The 15,153-nt window shown below is 57.2% G+C and overlaps 1 protein-coding gene across 2 annotated transcripts; it reads left to right on the top strand.

Annotated features, from left to right (window-relative positions):
* The first annotated feature begins 904 nt into the window (after window positions 1-904).
* CDC42EP1 (CDC42 effector protein 1) lies at window positions 905-14,913 on the top strand. Of its 2 annotated transcripts, none has more exons than XM_085048817.1 (3): window positions 905-1,038; window positions 10,494-11,377; window positions 12,448-14,913. In XM_085048817.1, exons 2-3 carry the CDS (start codon window positions 10,933-10,935, stop codon window positions 13,248-13,250), a joined length of 1,248 nt encoding a protein of 415 aa, XP_084904943.1. In that variant the 5' UTR covers window positions 905-1,038; window positions 10,494-10,932; the 3' UTR covers window positions 13,251-14,913. The 2 variants fall into 2 exon arrangements, with proteins under 2 accessions (XP_084904943.1, XP_084904942.1); XM_085048816.1 differs by lacking the exon at window positions 905-1,038 and adding an exon at window positions 1,078-6,876.
* The last annotated feature ends 240 nt before the right edge of the window (window positions 14,914-15,153 follow it).

Below are 15,153 nucleotides of genomic sequence, written 5' to 3'. Positions count from 1 at the left end.
CGCTGGGACAGAGGCGTCCAGCCTAAATGACAGGGCGAGGGCCACGCTCCCGCCCCAGCCCTGCAGCCAGCTCTCCAAACCCTTCTTTATCTCCTGACGTTTATTTTTAAAAGCTTTGTGGCCTTCTCTCCTAAAACCAAAGGCGGCCGCACCAGGTCTGGGCTGCTGCCCAGGAAGGACCAGAGCTAGTGCCTGCAGGAGAAGGGTGCAGCTGCAGAGCCCAGCGCTGTTAACCCTCAGCAAGCTAAACCCAGCTGCCCGAATAGGTGCCCATCCTGAAATTAAAAAGCTGGACTGCTGCCTAGGAGGGTGTTACCCCTTTCCCCCAGGTCCCTCTAGGGAGGATTAGGCTGAGACAGGCATCCCCCACCCCTCCACACACCTTCCGTGGGTCATTAGAGGGAACAGGACTCAGATCTGCAGCAGAAACCAAGAAGAATGACAGGGCTTTGCTGAAGGCATTCAGTTTGAGAGGCATATCCCTGGTTTTGGGGTCCCCATCCATGCATGGGCTCTGTGCAAGCCCTGGCTTGTAAATGCCCAGGATGCTGGCCACATGTGATGCCCGCTCTTCACAACCTGGCAAGAGGTGCTGGATGCCTGGGGAGAGCAGGGAGGAGGGATGGCATCCCAGATGGAAACCTCTGGTATGCCTCTGCACTGATCTCCACTCTGCCCTGGAATGTGCCGGCCAGCAGCATGTGGGAAAGTGGAGGCAGCAGAGACCTTGGATGTGTCAGCTCCCCGGCTGAGTAAACAAGAGGAGACCTGGCAAGCATTCAGCCCCAAGTATCCAAGACCTTGAAAAAAGGGGCTGGAAGCAGGGAGGTTCTTCTGTCCCCTTCTTGCTCAACCTTTGCAAAATATGTCCTAACCTCTCCCCCACCTCAGGTGCTAACACCACCTCCTCTTATTCCTAGCAAGTCTGGAGAAGAAGTGTGGGGAGAGACTCTCCCTGTGGAGTTTCCAGCACCATGCTGTTAGATCTAACATCTGGGAGTGACACTGCCTCAAGAGGAGGGTCTGGAGAAGAAAGAGGTAGGATAAAGGATTTATCACCCCCCACTATGCACACATATCCATACCCCTGGGCAGTCTCCCAGACAGCGGGGAGCACAGAACATGGAGAGAACTTCCACTAGCAGTACTGGCACTGCCTCGGGGAGTGCAGTGACAGCTGGGACAGAGGCACAGTACAGCTCCCAGATAAATACCTTCCCAGCTGGGGATATTCCCACTGGGAGGTGGGGGAGCACACTCCAGCCACACTCCAGGTTTCACGGGCTCAAGAGAGGTTGTGAAACAGCACATTCCCCAGTGCTGTTTGGAAATGTGTTCACACCACTCTTCAGGTAGCCAGCATTGCCTCCCTTGTCTCCTCCATAAAGTGAACTCACTGTGAGTCAGCACCTCATCCCCTCTCCATCCGGGCACAGGAACCTGGGAAAGAGGGGTGGACTGGGGAAATTCCCCCTGCATCCCACCACTGGAGCCCCTCATCTTCTGAGGGCTGAACCCCTGCTGCAGTGGCACTAGGACGTTGCGCCTTCTGGCCACCGTCCCGTGTCCCCTATCGCTCCTCGGCAGGCGCAGACTCCTGGAGAATGAGCCATTGTTCCCCAGCCCTGCAGCCTCTTCCTGTCCCTGTAGGGCTGTGAGACAAACAAAAGCAGAGCCAGACGCCATGGGGAGGAGGCTGGATCTGCTCCACTCCTCCAGATCCCGCAGCAACCCCACAGGCCGGCAGACGGATGCCCGCCTTGGGGGAATGGGCAGGGACACCCCTATTTTTAGCTGCTTCTGCATCCCCTTCCTTCCGTGGGCCAAAAATACATGGGCTGGATGGACAGGCAAAATCATTAGGATAAAAGAGTTGTCCAGGCCTTCCAGTTCAACCACTCCCCTGACTTTTACCTCTTCCCTTTGACCAGAAAGGGTTCTCCAAGCATGGTCTCCCACTCCAACATGGATGACTCAACTCTTCATCCCCATGCCCCATTCCCTATATCTCCATATCCTCTCTCTGTACATTGTCCCCTTCCTCATCCCCACATCCCACTCCCCTTCTGCTCTATGGATGCATTTCCCATTCCTTGATGGTCCTCTTTCCCGTGCTGCACCAGCCCTGGGAACCTCCTCCCTTTCCTTGAAATCCCCCACCTCCTCCTTTCCCCCAAACACCTTTCTGCACCTCCTCATTCAATTCATTTCCAAAAGGCTCTTTCCTCCCAAAGGCCCAGAGTTTCCTGCTCCTCACCCCCATCCCCTCCTTCCCCACTGCATCTCTCCTACTCTCACCATCTCCCCGTTTCTCTCCCCACCCAAACAACCTCCATCCCAGCTCCCTCCAGCCTGCACAGGCTTTAAACTCCTGTAGATGTGCTCCATCTCCTCATCCTGCCAAGGGAACATATTTGAGGGAGGGCAAAGAGACTCCCAGATGCCCCTGGACACAGAGAGCTGCTTCTCCAAGCACGGAATTGATATCTAAGCCCTCCCCCCACTCTCTCCTGCACTGACTTTTATAAGGTCTATGAAAAAGAACTGGAGAATCAAGTGTGGGGTTGTTCTGGGGAGATGGAGTCTACATATATAAATATGTATCTTTATATTTACATCTCCTTTCCTAGTACATGGAATCACAGAAGTGTTTCCAGGCCACAGGCAGCTGTTCCTGGATTACTTCTGGTTTATGCAACATCCTCCCTCCCCCTTCCAGCTATGTCCCAAACCCCCCTTCCCTCTCCTATGTAAAGCTCAGAGGGAGAGCATAGATCTGGGTCTGTCCTGGGGTCTGTCCCTCCATCCTCTCACCCACAACACCCCACAACACCCACAAGAGCCCTACAGCACCCCACATTCCTGGCCAGCAGACAGGACTAGCATACCAGGAGGAAGCTGGGGACTGTGGGGGGAGGAAGAAAGATGAAAATATTTGGGATAGAAGGGGATGGGCAGAGAGAGGGAGGCAATCCGCCAACGAGCCTGGGAACTCATCCGTACCTCCTCCTGGGCTTTGGCAAACCCTGAGGCTTTGAGTTCCCAGCCCTGCTCCCAGGGGAAAAGCACACACTCCCCCCTTTGCAAATCCCACAAGCAGGACGTGGTCAGTCCCATTCCTTCGGCCTCCCACTGCTCCAGGGGAGGGAAGCTGGAGGAATTGGTGGGGGAAATCAGAAATGGGTGTTTACAGAGGTTGATCCACCCCATTTCTAGCATGAGTGGCTCTAACTCAATGCTGCTGCCTGCCTGGTGGTAGTGCTCACCACAACCCCCCTGCTTTCCTTCCCCAGTGCAACACAAGAATTCTGGGAACCAGACCACCCCAATCCCTTTCTCTGCTTATCACAAAGGCAACAGGCACAGTGTGGGAGACTCACAACTCTGAGCACATCAGCCAGAGGAGAAATCACCCCAGTGGAGAAACTAGAGGGCATGAAGGACCCAGTGCCTACACAGCCAGAGTTGGCATCAGACCAGGGATGCTCTTGGCAAGACGCTGAGTGCTTACACCTATCCCTTGCCCCAGGGTGTCACCTCCTGCCACCACTCTGGCTTGCTCACCCTAAAACCGGCTTTGCCCTCAGCTTATCCCCAGGGCAGCGAGACATGGACTGCAGGCAGCACCGAGGGCCATGGGCTGGGAGCAGGGAGGAGGGACCTGACAGCACCAGGCTGAGGGGGAGCTGCATGAAGCCACACCAGGATGTGTGGTGGGGCAAGAGAGCTCTCTGCACCCCATACCCCCTCATGGCAGGGTTCTGCCCCCCACCCCACTGCTGGCAGTAATCCCCATACCCATGTGGTGTGCACTCTCACAGCCTGAGAGGAGAATGGAAACATCTGGAAGTCACCTGCAAATGAGCAGCACTTTCAGTTAATGAGGAAATATGAGCCGGAGACCCTGGGCAGCAACAGGATATTCTGATTCTCGTGCACTGAGTGAGGCACCCCCTTCCCACCGAGCCCCCTGCCTGCCCTGCTTCTTCAGGAAATTTCCAGCACTGTTGTGCTCTTGGAGCTCCATTCCAGGAAATTTCCCAGGCAAAGAGGGCATCTGGGAATGCAGCAAACAGAAATGGCAGGGAATATAAACCCAGGGGTGAGCATCGTATCCTCAAGCTGGGTTGCCCTCATCACCTTCATTCCCTTGGCTTCCCCCAGGCACTGGAGAAAAGGAGTAGGGGGATTTTTCTTTACTGGAGGTGAATCCTGTATCAGCCTCCTTCAGTCATTGGGTCTGCAATCAGAAGGCACTGCAAAGTGAGATAAAATGAAAGACTGAGCATCAGGAAGTGTGGGGTGGAAACCTCAGCCCCCCCACATCCATCCATTCCTCTCTCCCTCCCCATCACACTCAGACACCCATAAGACCTCAACCCCATGTTGGAGGGATGAGTGCTGGGAAGATGAGGGGATGCAATTTGCACAGCCCTGTCTTTGATGTTGTGGTATTCAAAGCAAATCCTCATCTGGGAAAGCTGCTGGACCACTTGTCTGCTCCATGATAAGCCCAGTGGCCGGTCTCTCTGTAATGGTGAGACTGGTATTGCTGCCTGGGGCTTAGGGTTACAGATGGGATGAAAGGTTGGGGTGACTGAAGGTAAATGAGGTAGCTGGGCTGGGAGGGGTCCAAGCATAAGCTCCTGCCCCAGGGCACCCATGGGTGGTACAGTGACTCTGCAGCACTGTCCAGCCTCACAGCCACCTCTCATTTATCCACCGCGGTGGATAAATAGGCTGAGAAGCAGGATTGTATGGATTGACTTTGGAGGCTGTTATATATGAAAGAAGGGGGTATTGGTGTAACCAAACAGCCAGAGGCCAGGATGAGTACTGAGAGCTGGAGCTGGCACATACCCTGACTCTGGAGGTCTCCAAAGCACGTCAATGCTAGACCTAGCAGTACAAAAGTCAGAGCTTGGCTGGCATGGCTGGAGGATCACAGGTTTGGGGAAGGGTGCTGAAGAGAAGGTGTTTCCTGATGCTTTCCTGGAAATGAAGTCCATCCTGGCCCAGAACACAGAGATGCTTGGAGTAGGAGTGAGGAGGAGGAGGAGGAGGCAGTGGAGAGCCGGCCGCCCTGCATGAAGTGGAACGTGGCCCCTATCCCATCTGGAAAAGATTTGTTCTGCATTCCCCAGCGGAGGCGGCTGCCGTCGCCCGGGCTCCGCTCCCTGACTGCTCTGCAGCAGGGCACGGGGATGGGGGCCAGGGGGAGCCCCTCGGGCAGGGTGGGGGGAAATGCCCTGGCAGGCCATGCAGAGGGAAGAGACCCAAAGAAAGGGTCCTTTCCTGCCTCTCCCACCACCCCCATTAGCTTCCACTAAGCAGGACCCAGGGGAAGGAATGCCTACCATACCTCTGGCAAGCAGGGAGGATGCATGTCATGATTTCTCCTCCTTTCCTCACTGATGGCAGAGCTCATCCCCCATCAGAGCTAAGCTCCAATCTCCCTCCAGGACACAGACCCACAGTACCACCAACATGCACAGTCCATACGATTTTAATTCCTGTGGGAGAAAACTTCCACAGAAGGCAGAAAGCCCGACTTTTATTTCACAGAAGAGAAGCCTGAGAACAGTGCCAAAGCTTACTACTACTACTTAGCAAACCTCTGAGCAATAAGGTGCTCCTGCCCAGGCACCCCAGCATGAGCCACCCGAGCCCAGCAAACAGCGAGGCTCCATTTTGACATCTCCTCTGCAGACATCTTGTCATCCCTTCAGCCAAGCCCTACTTAACCCCAACAAGTCTTGTCTTGCCTTTACCAGCAGAGACACATCCCTTCTCAACAGGGCTCTGAATAGGTGCTGTGCCTGGCCAGGTGGTCCCCAGCAGAGCCACTGAGCCGAGCCTGAAGGCCGTGAGGGTCACCAATGGCACTGGTGATGCCACACCCACCAGCAGGTTGCCCCTCATTGGCACTGATGGGGTCTTCTGCCCTGTGACCATCAAGGGATAACACACGATGCCAGAGGGACGTGGTATCTCATATGTGAGCAGAAACTCTCCCTGGTGCCAGCAAAGAATATGCCCTTGCATTTATTCACTGCCACCCCCTCACCCTGGTCTGACACACTGCTGCTGCTATGACGCTTGTCCCGATGCTGTAACATTTGACCTGACCGTGTAACAAATGCCAGCCTGGCCCACGTGGCCTTCAGGGAGACTGTCATCCTCCTAATGCCCAACCCAATGGTGCCCACAGGTCCTTGTATGGCCGCCCACGCCCAGACCCCAGCCCTGACTGGCAGTTCTGCACAGCAGGCACTGGGGATTTCCTCCTATCCAGTATGGGATGAGGTGACCCTGTGTGACACCTGAGGGGTCACACACACAGAAGGTTCAAACCCCTTCTTTGCCCCGCAGCCAGGCTCCTCTAACCAGGTTAGACAGCAACCTGGCCTTCCCCTTCCCCCAAAGCCATTGAAGCAGGCACCCGGGAGCGGGAGGCAGCCAATGCCGGCAGACGGGAAATGGCACTGGGGAAGCGGGGAGGAGGAGGGGAGCGGCAGAGAAGTTCCTGAAGTTTTCTGTCCTGGATAGTTGGAATAAATCTCATTTTCTCTGGTCTCCTTGCGGAGCCGAGGATTGGCTCAGCAGTGCTGCAGCCCGCCCTCCTCCTTCCCACGTCCCCTCCCCGCCAGCTTCGCTCCCTCTCTCCCGTGGCATCAGGGCGTCAGCCTGGGAGAGCCAGCCTTGGGGGGACAGCCGTGACAAAAGGAGGGGGGCATGCCTCCCCTTTGTCCCCCACTCCATTCCGGATCACAGCGCCAGTAGCCCTTGGAGCAAGTTACGGGGGGCTGCGGAGAATGTCTCGCAACTTTTCGTCTGGAGGACGGGGGAAAAAATAATAACCCTGGTTCGAAAGAGGTAAATCCTGAAAGTTTTGTTTCATCGGTTTGTAGAGCTGGCGACGGGGGGTGTTGGGACCAGAGGGAAGAGGGTGGAGAGGGGGTTTGGAGAGGGGAGAGGCGGGAGGGGTGACAAGGCTATAGGGACTGGAAGGATGGTGAAAAAGAAAGGGAGAAGAAGGCAGGAATGCAACAGGAAACTGGGAGTGAGGAGAGGGGACACAGGACAGGGGGAGAGGCGGGAAGGGAAGGGAAGGAAAGGGAGTGAGAAGAGGGTCCCACGGATGGGGGAAGGCAGCGGGATGCTTGTCTCCCAAATCCTGCTCTGGATACCCCTCAAAGCCCCACAGGCTCTCAGCACCTCAATTTTGGGGGTATGGAGGAAGAAAGGGAGCACTTTTTCATAACTGGGCAGGGAAGGGATGGCTGGAAACTGCCCACCTCCCTAGCTCCAGCCTCCCTCTATGTCCCAGCATGTCTGCTTCGAAAAATATCCTTGTTATACAGAGAGATATCACGCTGTATATATATAGCAGCCAGCAGCACAGGAGTCAGATTTAGGCGTCTGCCTACTGCCCGGCACTGCTCCAGGAAAGCTGAAAGAGGCCCAACCCAGCCAGCCAAGCCCCTTTCACCCTTCCCCAAAAGCCTGTCCCTGCTGGATTTCCCCATCCCAAAGCAGTCACCCAACAGGGGAACCTCTGCCTCCCTTCCTTCGGGGAAAGGGAGGCTTTTCATCACTCAGGAAGGCTGGGAAAGCCTTCCTGGCCACCCACAGCCATTTCCACACTCTCTTCCTGCTGTTGAGACCACCCCAAATTTCTCAACCTCTTTTGGAGTATGTCCCCTTTGGGGGAGGGAAGAGGCTGCTTTCAGCAGCTCTATCCAACTAGACATCTGGATTATTTTTCCCCCCTCTCTGGTTTCCGCTCTTCCCAGCAAGCAGAACAGCTCTGGCCATTCCCAGCTAGTGGAAAACCAGTGGTAACCAGCTGAACTCAGGGGGGAAATGGGGAAAGCCAGGCTGGGAGGAGGAGGTGGTGCTGGCGGTGGGTGTTTTAAGGCAGGGGGCTTCCCAGAGGAGGCACGGAGGGAGTCAGAGAGAGTATGTCAGGGAAGGGGAGGTCATGACGGGCTGTGGGCTTCCTGTGCTGGGAATTGGCGAACAAGGAAGGCTGCGAGATGGAAGCTGTGGCACCCGGACAGAGAGATAGCCAGGCAGAGGGGTCCCTTTGCCCAGTGGATGAAAGGACAGCACACAGGTCACCCTTTGCCCACAGAATCACGAGTTTCCCTGGCATGGACGAGTCAAAGGGGAGGGCTCAAAGGGGCAGGGAGTCACCCAGGGACACAAGGAAAGAGGAGAAAGGGGGAGATTGGAAAGGGGAAAGGCCCAACAGGACTGCCAGAAACCTGCCATCCAGGTAGGGTTGGGCACCAGCTGCTTCACTCCCTCCCTCTCTCTCCCTCCCTCCTCTCCCAGTGCCTGCTGCCTGCCAGCAGGCAAGGAGAGCCAGGGGCCAGGAGGTGCTGGCTTGCTTCCCTGTGGTGACCAAGGGACAAGGAAGGAGAAATACTTTCCTCCACCTCGCTCCCTCACTCAGTAGTTGTCCAGACAGGGAGCAAGAGGATGCTCTCCTCCCATATCCCCCCTTTCCCTTGCCTCCCCACCCCATTCCAAGGTGTGATGTCCCCCACAAGGGTCTGCCGGGGGACCTAGGTGGGGTAGGGGTCCACCCCTCAGAGTAGTCCTGGCTGGTGCAGCACATGCTAATGGGCACAACCCTCACTTTGTGTTTCTCAGGGCTCCAATGTGCAGAGGAAAGGGAAAACTTGAGGGCTGTAACTCACCTAATCTCCATGCCCAGGGTCACGTGCTTTACTGGGAGATTCTGGGGACAACTCAAATGTATGATTGCAACTCCCTCCCTGTGGTCCCAAGACCCCCATTGGGACCACCCCAGTAATTTCCTTTGCACTCCAGGAGAACCCCAACCCAATGGCTATGGGTGGGCTGCTGCTAGAGAAAGGAAATAGCTCCCCAGTTGTCCCCTGAGCCCAAATCTGCCACATGCCTGGTTTGTCCTGGCTGTGAGGGAGAACCCCAACCCAATGGCTATGGGTAGGCTGCTGCTAGAGAAAGGAAATAGCTCCCCAGTTGTCCCCTCAGCCCAAATCTGCCACATGCCTGTTTGTCCTGGCTGTGAGGCAGCACTGCATAGCCTCTGTGGGCAGAAGGAAGGCATGAGCTGCATGATCCGTGGAGCTGGGGGCCAGCAGGACCCCAACCAGCCACCATCCTGTCCCTGCTGCCACCGGCCACTGCCACCCCAGGAGGCCACTGCCACCCCAGGGAGGCAGCCAATGGTGCTGGGTGCTGCTGGGGGAGGTTTGTTTTCCCTTCCCCAGTCATTAACCTCTGGCAGATAAGAGGGGCCCTGGGTGAGCAAACAAGGCCAGGGCAAAGCAAAAACACATCTAGCCAGACAGGAAAGCTATTTCATGTCCGGGATTCCCCTTCACCAGAGCCTTTGCCATCCTGGCAGTGCCTGGTTGCTCCAAGGTGATGCATGGATGAGCAGGAGAGGCAGGGAGCATGGCAGGGGGAGACACAGAGCCATGTAGCAGCAGGGGTCCCAGCAAATGGAGATTGAGAGATGTGAGACTCTTGCATCACCTCCTGGCATGCTGTCCTCCACAGCCAGCCCTGCTGGAGGGACCCAGCTCTGTCCTGACCCCCCAGCCACAGAACTGAGCCCAAGGAGGGATATGTCCCCAGGTGGATACCCAGGCCACTGACACTCTCAGATGCCCCACGTCCAAATCCTCTCCTTTCCCCAGCCCACCCTCTCCCACTTGCTGCACACCCCAACGGGGGATCTGCCAATTGGAGAGTCCTCCACACTGACTGGGGATGTTATCACTCTGCCATCATGCATCCAGCTGCTGCTTCCTGCCTGCCCCTCAGTGCCTCTGGAACCTGTCTGAGTGCAGGGACCCATCCCACCGTCTCCTCCAACCTCAGGCAATCACCTCCCTTGCTGTGCCTCAGTTTCCCCGAGCTGCAAAGCAGCTGCCCTCCCTACACTGCCCACTGCCTGCTTCTCCAACATGTCTGCCCAGCACCAGGGACTCAGTCAGTGAAGGACAAACAAAGCAATATACAAATACTGCATTTTTGCTTCCCACCACTCCTCCCTGAGAAGCACACGGGCCCCAGGCCTCACCCTCTCCTCAAGGGTTCATCTGAATAGCAAAAAGGAGGGAGAGGTTTCTCGCCCCAGGAGCTGGGGCAGCCAGGCAGGGCACTGCTCTGGGAGGAGGTTCTGCCTCGGAGGGAAATCCTCAGCCTGTGTTGTGGCGTGGGTCTGGCAAAGCTGCTTTGCAGACGGGAAACTGAGGCATTCTGAGGAAGGTCAGCAAGGTGAGGGGAGAGTACATGTTTTGGGAGGAAAGCCTTTTTCCTCCTCCCCAAGAGGAGGGCCAGGTGAAGGGGAAGCCCGCAGTGACCTCCCTACTGCATTATGCACTGCCTTGTGTGCTGCCTTTAACCTCCGCAGCCAGTTCTGTGGATACAGCCAATGTTGTTGGGAAAATCCTGTCCAAGGGCTTCACTGTTCCTCTTGCCTTGTTTAGGTTGCCAACAAAGGGACCAATGCACTTGCCCTGCCAGTGCACCCAAAGCTCTCATCATTGCCTGCTGCCCCATCCATGATTGGCTGCCACTCACCCAGCGGCACCAGAAGACAGTGGATTAACCTCTAAGTCCACGACGAGACACAGCTTCCAGTGACCTCCGCAGAACCGGGGCTGACCCAGACACCCCCTGGGGACATCTCTGTGCCAGCACTGTCCTCACCACTGAGGATGTACCCTCTGAGGGTGATTTCATGAGCACGACGTAGTGCAGGAAGCGGGAAACCTGCCAAAAGCCAAAGTGACGCGAACTGTTACCCCAGGAGCATTGGAGCAGAAGCCATGGGGAGGCTGGGGATGTGACAGACCACCCCAGTGCTGGAAGCCTGGTGAGGGCTGATTTTTGGAGCTTTTTCAAAGGCAGGTCGAAGGGTGCAACATGAGCCTGGGGAAGCTGCCGGTGCTCAGCTGGGTGTCAGGCTCCCACGGCAAGCGGCGGCTGAAGTCGGAGCTGACGCCGGACATGATCAGCCCGCCGCTGGGCGACTTCCGCCACACCATGCATGTGGGGCGCGGCGGGGACGTCTTTGGGGACACCTCTTTCCTTAGCAACCACGGCGGGGCTGACACGGCCAAACCCAACAACTTCTTCGCCCGGACGCTGCGCCACGTCCGCCGGACGCCGCTGAAGAGACGGGGCAGTGGGGGCCAGGCGGAGGCTTCCCCTGCTCCCCCAGCCATCTCGCCCATCATCAAGAATGCCGTCTCACTGCCGCAGCTCAACGAGGGCATGTACGATGGTGGCAGTGGAGGCCGCAGTTTGAGCAGCAAGTTCTCCTTCAAAAGTGCCTCCAACAGCTTCTCCAAAACACACCAGGCCTACGGTGAGTGAAGTGTGAGGCAGAGGCTGGGGCCCTGGTGCTGAGCATCCTCTGAAACCCTTCTCCACTGGTCCATGCCTCAGTTTCCTCTCCATGCCTCAGTCTCCTCTCCTGAGGGACTTAAGGCTCTCAGGAGAGATGGAATATTTAAGACTGCCCAGTCTTGACAATTCCTGTGAGCAGATAATGCTAACCTTGCTCTGAACCGTGGTCCTTGCTCCTGCCCTTGGGCAGTCTGCTCCCAGGGTGCCCCTCAAAGTGGGGTAGGGTTGGTTTCTCCATTTTTCCCCCTCTCCTACAGCACTCCACAGCTGGCAGCCTCTGTGGAGTAGTTGTAAGAGAGTGCGCCCCATCTACCCCCAGCCCTACACATTCCCCATGAGCAGCCTCCCTGAGGAAGCCAAGAAGGTGCTGGGACAGTGGAGCAATTCCCACTCCAAGGTTACAAGGTCAAGGGGACCCATGGCACGGCCTTCCCCACCTCCACACAGATGCTCTAGCCCTGTCCCTAGCTGTGACAACCTCTACATCTCCATGTACTGCTCCTCAGGGATTCCATCCACCTTTCTCCATCACGTCCACATGCCTCCCTGCCAGCCAGGGTGCCCTTTGGAGAAGGGTTGTGGGAAGGACGGGACAGGACAGCTGTGTGGCTCCTGTCCAGCCTCACAGCACTGGGCTGTGGCTCAGCTTCCCCAGGGAGGGAGGTCTGGAGCAGAAGGTCTCAGGGTAAGGGTTGGACCAGGGGGGCCTGTAGCAGCCAGGGGAGGTGGCTGGGCTCAGAGGGAAAGGCAGGCTGAGGCAATGCTGCCATCTCCTGGTCTCACCTGCCTGGCTCGGCCCCCATTGCCATCTTATCAAGCCCAGAGCCCACCTGGGGACCTTCTGCTGTAACTCTAGGCTTTGGAGATGTCCACAGAGACACTGAGCTGTCCTTTAGAGGCCAGTGCCACTGATGGAGCGTGACCTGAGCCACTCTGGCAGCAGTGTCCCTTATCCTCAGCAGAAGTAAGTCAGGCTTCCTCCCACCAAGCCATTTCTTTGCCTCACTAGCCATAACTTCTGCCTCACAGGGCTGGAGTCCGGATTCTGTACCATCCCTCGTGTCCCTCGCTTGGAAAAGGCCCAAGAGAGCACCTTCCCCGGGGAAGATGAGCTGGATCGCTCCGACTCCCTGCTGTCATTCCGCCTAGACCTGGGGCCCTCCCTGATGAGCGAGCTCCTCCAGGTGATGAGCTTCTCTGAAACCAATGGCAACGAGGTGGGGGAGGATGGCCCACACCTCCTGTGTGATGAGGGGACCAAGGACAGGGTCCCTCCAGCAGTGGGTGGATCCCACGAAGAGGACAAGGCAACATCCAGCTTCTGGGACCACTCCAGGCAGAGCAACCTGTCGGGGGCCAGCTCACTGCCGGGTCTGTCGGTCCATGCCAACGGGGAGGCACACGCCGTTGAAGGCGCTGGAGGGAACTCTGCCTGGGCTTCGGGGCCAGCGGCAGCACCCAGAGGGTCCCCATGGCAGGGGCACTGGAACGACTGCACCATCGAGGCTGGAGAATTTGACCGAGCAACCCAGGTCCTGGCCCGCCATTACGGTGGGACCAGCACCCCACGGAGCTCGGAGAAGGGCGAGGGTCCCCGGCAGGCCCGGACACAGACCCTGTGGGAGAGCCCCAGCAGCAGCTTGTGGGGGTCACAAGTGACAAGGGAGAGCCGGTCCCCTGAGGCCAGCTGGAACCGAGGAGAGGAGGAGGAGGAGGAGGAGACCAAGCTCTCCAGCCTGCAGGGAAGCTACAGCAGTGCCCGAGGGGGTCGCAGCAATTCCTTCGAGTATGCTGATGAGGAGGAGGAAGAGGACGATGAAGTCAAGGTGTGAACAGCCATCCCTCCCATCACAGGCCCCACCAGAGACACTGGTGCTGGGGCCTTTGCCCTCCTCCCTGTGCCCCACCCGCTGGTGCCAGTGTCACCGGCAGACCCAGTGGGTGACCTCCTGACCCAGTGGGGGCACTGGGCAGGCTGGAAAGGGGCAGGAGGAGAGCCCATCTCCTGGGGGGCTCCCTGGGGCTGGGCCAGGCTGCTGCAGAGGGCCAATGGGCACCGCAGAGCCCGGCATAGCAACTCTTCTCCAGACTCACGGCCATTAGACATCAAAGGAACATTCCCATGTGCCAAAGGAATCCCAAACCCTTCCTACCCCATCCCATTCTCCCCAGCACCCTCTCCCTCAACCCTCGGCCTGGCCCCACCAGCACATCTGGGGACATCCTTCCACTGATGTCCCCAGCTTATCCTCTGCACTGGCACCCATGCCTTCCCAGAGATATTCCCACGATAGCTCTGGCACAGAGGGGATGAGGATCTCCCCAACTCCAGCTGGTGCAAGACCCTTCAGTATAGTGCATCTATCAACGGGGGGAGATCAGCTGGAGTCCCAAGGGGCAGGCAAACCCCACAGAGCTGAGCTTTCTCTTTTCCCCTCCCTCCCTGAAAAGCTGTGTGCTCAGTGTTCAGGAGGTGAGAGCATGCACAGAGATAATCAGGAATTTTTCCACTTGCCTCCTGCTGCTGGGCATCACTTAGGACAGCTTCTTTCCTGACTCCCACTCCTCTCAGCAATTGAGAGGGGAGAAACTTCTTGGCTGGCTGGTGGCAAAGGCAGGTTGTCAGTTCACCAAATTCTGCAATTCAGGGCCTAAAAATGCCTTTTTTTCCTCCTGCCTCAGGAGACTGCTCTGTAGCCACTCAGTCTGTGCCACCATCCTCGTGGTGCTGGCAGTTTGTGTCTCCATCCTTGCCCCCCTCCCCATTCCCCACACACATGCCCCTCTTTCCAGTGCAGCCCTTCCCAAGGGTAATGTGGACCATGGCTCATGTCCCTCGCCGAGTGGCCGTGGGTGACACAGCTGCCCTGGAATGAGCTGTCCCCCACGCTGCCCCGCGTGCAAACTGGCCCTCACAGAAGTGCCTTTGTGCCATGGTGTGGAGCCGACATGCTTGGGGGCTGAGGTCACCAGAGGGACCCTCACAGGACCCCCCTTGTTCTCTGGGACAGGAGGGGGTGTGCAGTGGGGGGAGATGCTGGGCCATGGCTGCAGGACTCTGCTCCCACACAGCTCACCCGCCACCCGGCTGCTTTTGCCAGGGAGCTCTTCAGAGCAGGATAAAGAGCTCCAGGGTGTGCACATGCTGCACATGGAAGTGCCACCAGCAGCCAGGCCACCAAGTTAAGGACAACCCCATGTTCCCCAGCCTCCCCAAAGGGCTGCCTCATGCCCGCCACCAGCAGCAAGCCAGGGCAGACACCAGCTTCAGGAAGTCCCCAGGTCTGGCCACTGGCACCCAGCATGATCAGCGTTTTCTTCCCTTGCACCTTCCAGGGTGGGGACCTGGGCTCTCAGGATGAGCTCCCCTCTTCCCTCTGCTTCCCAGACCATAACACAAGACCAAAGACCCATATCTGTGGAATTATCCTTTCTGCCTCCCCTCTGTATCCCATGCACTTATTATTGTCCTTATTAAAACAGTTTTGATACTAACTTCTCTGGTGTGTCCCCTTGGCTGCTGTGACCTTATTGTCTTCCTTGCTATATCTGCTGGAGCCTCAGCCCCAATCTCTCCATCTTGGGCAGTGAGGAAGTGGAGAGGGAGGGCAAGGGCACTGCCACCTTGCCTCAGACCAGGCTCTCTGTAAGATGCTCTTCTATTCTGCTCTCCTCCCATGCAGCCTAAAGTGCCCCAATGTTTGCTGTCACACATCAGTCTCACTTTAAACTGGT

Source organism: Lichenostomus cassidix, chromosome 1Aa (genome assembly GCF_008360975.1).
Source record: "Lichenostomus cassidix isolate B80296 chromosome 1Aa, HeHo_3.0, whole genome shotgun sequence".
Taxonomy (NCBI): domain Eukaryota; kingdom Metazoa; phylum Chordata; class Aves; order Passeriformes; family Meliphagidae; genus Lichenostomus; species Lichenostomus cassidix.
The sequence above is the reverse complement of the archived record's forward strand: the minus strand, read 5'-3'. Positions and strand labels throughout refer to the sequence as shown.

Coding starts and splice junctions, on each gene's coding strand:
- CDC42EP1 (XM_085048817.1), top strand. CDS start 10,933: ATGAGCCTGGGGAAGCTGCCGGTGCTCAGCTGGGTGTCAGGCTCCCAC. Junction 11,378..12,447: donor CAAAACACACCAGGCCTACG/GTGAGTGAAGTG, acceptor TCTGCCTCACAG/GGCTGGAGTCCGGATTCTGT.